This window comes from Plasmopara halstedii (genome assembly GCF_900000015.1).
Source record: "Plasmopara halstedii genome assembly, contig: Scaffold_3120, whole genome shotgun sequence".
In the NCBI taxonomy this organism is placed as follows: Eukaryota; Oomycota; class Peronosporomycetes; order Peronosporales; family Peronosporaceae; genus Plasmopara; species Plasmopara halstedii.
Window position 1 is genome coordinate 64,495 of NW_020190023.1, and position 2,367 is coordinate 66,861.

The window sequence follows — 2,367 nt, forward strand, 5'->3', positions numbered from 1 at the left end:
GAGTAAGTTACTTGGAGTTTTTTCAAAGTTCGTTCAGAACTTGAAGAAAATAGTTTCCCTCATCCTTCTCGGGACGTCTTTTGTCTTCTCGAACTTTAGGGTATGACAAAAGGTCGATCTGATCGCTCACCTAAAATTCGGATTTTGGGTGTTTGTTCAACGATAGTGTCAATATCTTGTGGACTTCTCTGGCGGTTTCGTCTTGAGTTACTGGACTCTTGCTGTGTTGTTGTCATATTTGACAGATTTGACGAGCCTCGACAACGTTTCGATCAGGTCTTGACATGGTTTGTCTTCTCGTATGGGGTCACGATCGAAATAGCAGGAGTAACTTTACCGGCATTCGTACTTGAAATTCGTTTCGATATCCTTCTCTCTGTCGACACGGGTTATCAACTTAAGGGTAAGATCAGATCTTAAAACAGTCACAATGACGACTACGGCTAATTGATGGACAGACGGATTGATTGAATATTTTTTTCGTTAACGCTGTCAGCCTCATAAACAGGTCGGATTAATAAAGGCAACCAACCTTCCAACACCAATGGTAGATATTTTTGATTTACGATATGAATATGCTTCTTAATGAGTTCTACACAGGAATTGCTAGGAAACTTGTAACCAACACGAGCGCTTTCCTTGTCTTCACTAGCGAACATCCGGGACATAGATAAGGAGTACGGACTAGAAACAAAAATTCAAAATAAGTAGTTGCTACGTCAGAAATCCGACTCCCGCAATCACTACATTATGCATTTGTGAAAAGATAGGACCTGCGAATATCTAAGAAATATGTATATTACCATGCATGTTACATGCATATTACTTGCATGACCAATTAGTCTCTCCTATCTCATATTTTACAGCTGGGCTATGGACACAAATCTATTGACTCGGAGTGAGTGGAGCGAAAATGTTGTGATGTATACCTTATTATAAAGGTGCTCGCGCAAGCCTTTCATGTAAAGCCTCGTTCTAAACGATAGGTCACTCAATTTCAAAAGCGCGCAGCTTAGCCTCTCAATCTCATTACGAAATTATATCTTCTTGCACGAGGATGATCTAATAGAAAAAAGGATGATAGCCGTTTTCATTTTTATTCTTTTTTCCTGTAGCACGTACCTTTCACCAAATTTTAGACGAGCATCTTTGTGCTGTGAGAATCCTTGTGGATCATCCAGGCTGCGTACATCTACTCTCATAAAATATAATGATCAGTCAAATAGATTGGCCTCGGACAGTCTTTACAGATATTTATATGCTTCAGCCAGAAGCTGGCTACCTGTGCAAAAAATGTCACAACCCATTTTTAGCGCGCTTCAGATTGAGGACAAGGATGACAAGGCATCATTTAAAGTATGAATCGGAAAGCAACTGTTGAGCTTTACGAAGCAGAACAAAGATATGCAGATAGAGTAGACTGACATCCAGTCGTTAATTTTTATACCATCCTGATTTTGGCTAGCTGCGAAGTAAAATCTTTATGCTGATTTCTCGCCCGATTGTCCGAAACCCGACAAGTGTTGTAGTTATGTAGGAAGACGTAGTATTAAAGAGGCGATGAGAGCACAGTTGTAATTCTATAAGAATGTCAAGCCAGATTCGAAACCAATAGCTAGAAGATTTGCCAAAGACAATCAAATTTTTGTCGATTATACATTATGATATGCAGAGATGATTTCTCAACGATTTACAATGCTAAACATTACTTCTCTCGATAACGCTGTATATTGTACTTTCGGTTCCAATTTCTAACTGTGTACGTTCAGTTTGATCGTACAAGTGCAGTAGATTATGCCGTGCATCCGGAATGCCAACTCCATAACATCCTTGTTCTTTAATTTCGTCTGTAACGCATTTCCTGTACGATGAATTTCGTCCGATTTAACCTCGTCACCGCCGCGGTCGTCGATTTGCTCGCATGTACTTACATTCGCACAGCTTTCGAAGAGACTCACCAAGGAATTCGAAAGTTGAATGCTGTTCCTATGGACGTGACTGAAAGCGCTCTCTCTCGATTAGGTAGCGGTACCGTAAGGTGTCGCGCGCGACGATGCAGCTAGCCGGGGTCCTTAACCGCGATTCTGATCAGAAGGAGGTGACTATGCTGTTTTTAAATTCTGATTTAAGATATATATCAATGCTACATGATATTTTAAGCCCCTACTCCTCCATACCTCTATCCATAATAATAAAAACCATTTCAGGTATAATCGTGTCCGATATCGCTTAAAGCAGTAAAAGCAACTCATTTTCCTACAGTTTTTAATTTCCTCGCGATCATAGAAAAAAACAAGCTTAGTTTAACGTATATTTCTTTTCGAATTATAGAATCGACCCAATTGACGAGATTAGGTCTAAAATAAA

The 2,367-nt window shown here is 39.8% G+C and overlaps 1 protein-coding gene across 1 annotated transcript; it reads left to right on the plus strand.

Moving 5' to 3' along the window:
- Nucleotides 1–102: 102 nt before the first annotated feature.
- Nucleotides 103–420, plus strand: PHALS_07573 (uncharacterized protein; the record flags this gene model as incomplete). The annotated part of the gene is made up of 1 exon (XM_024721064.1): nucleotides 103–420. The coding sequence occupies one exon, from the start codon at nucleotides 103–105 to the stop codon at nucleotides 418–420; it is 318 nt and encodes a 105-aa protein (XP_024586201.1).
- Nucleotides 421–2,367: the final 1,947 nt, after the last annotated feature.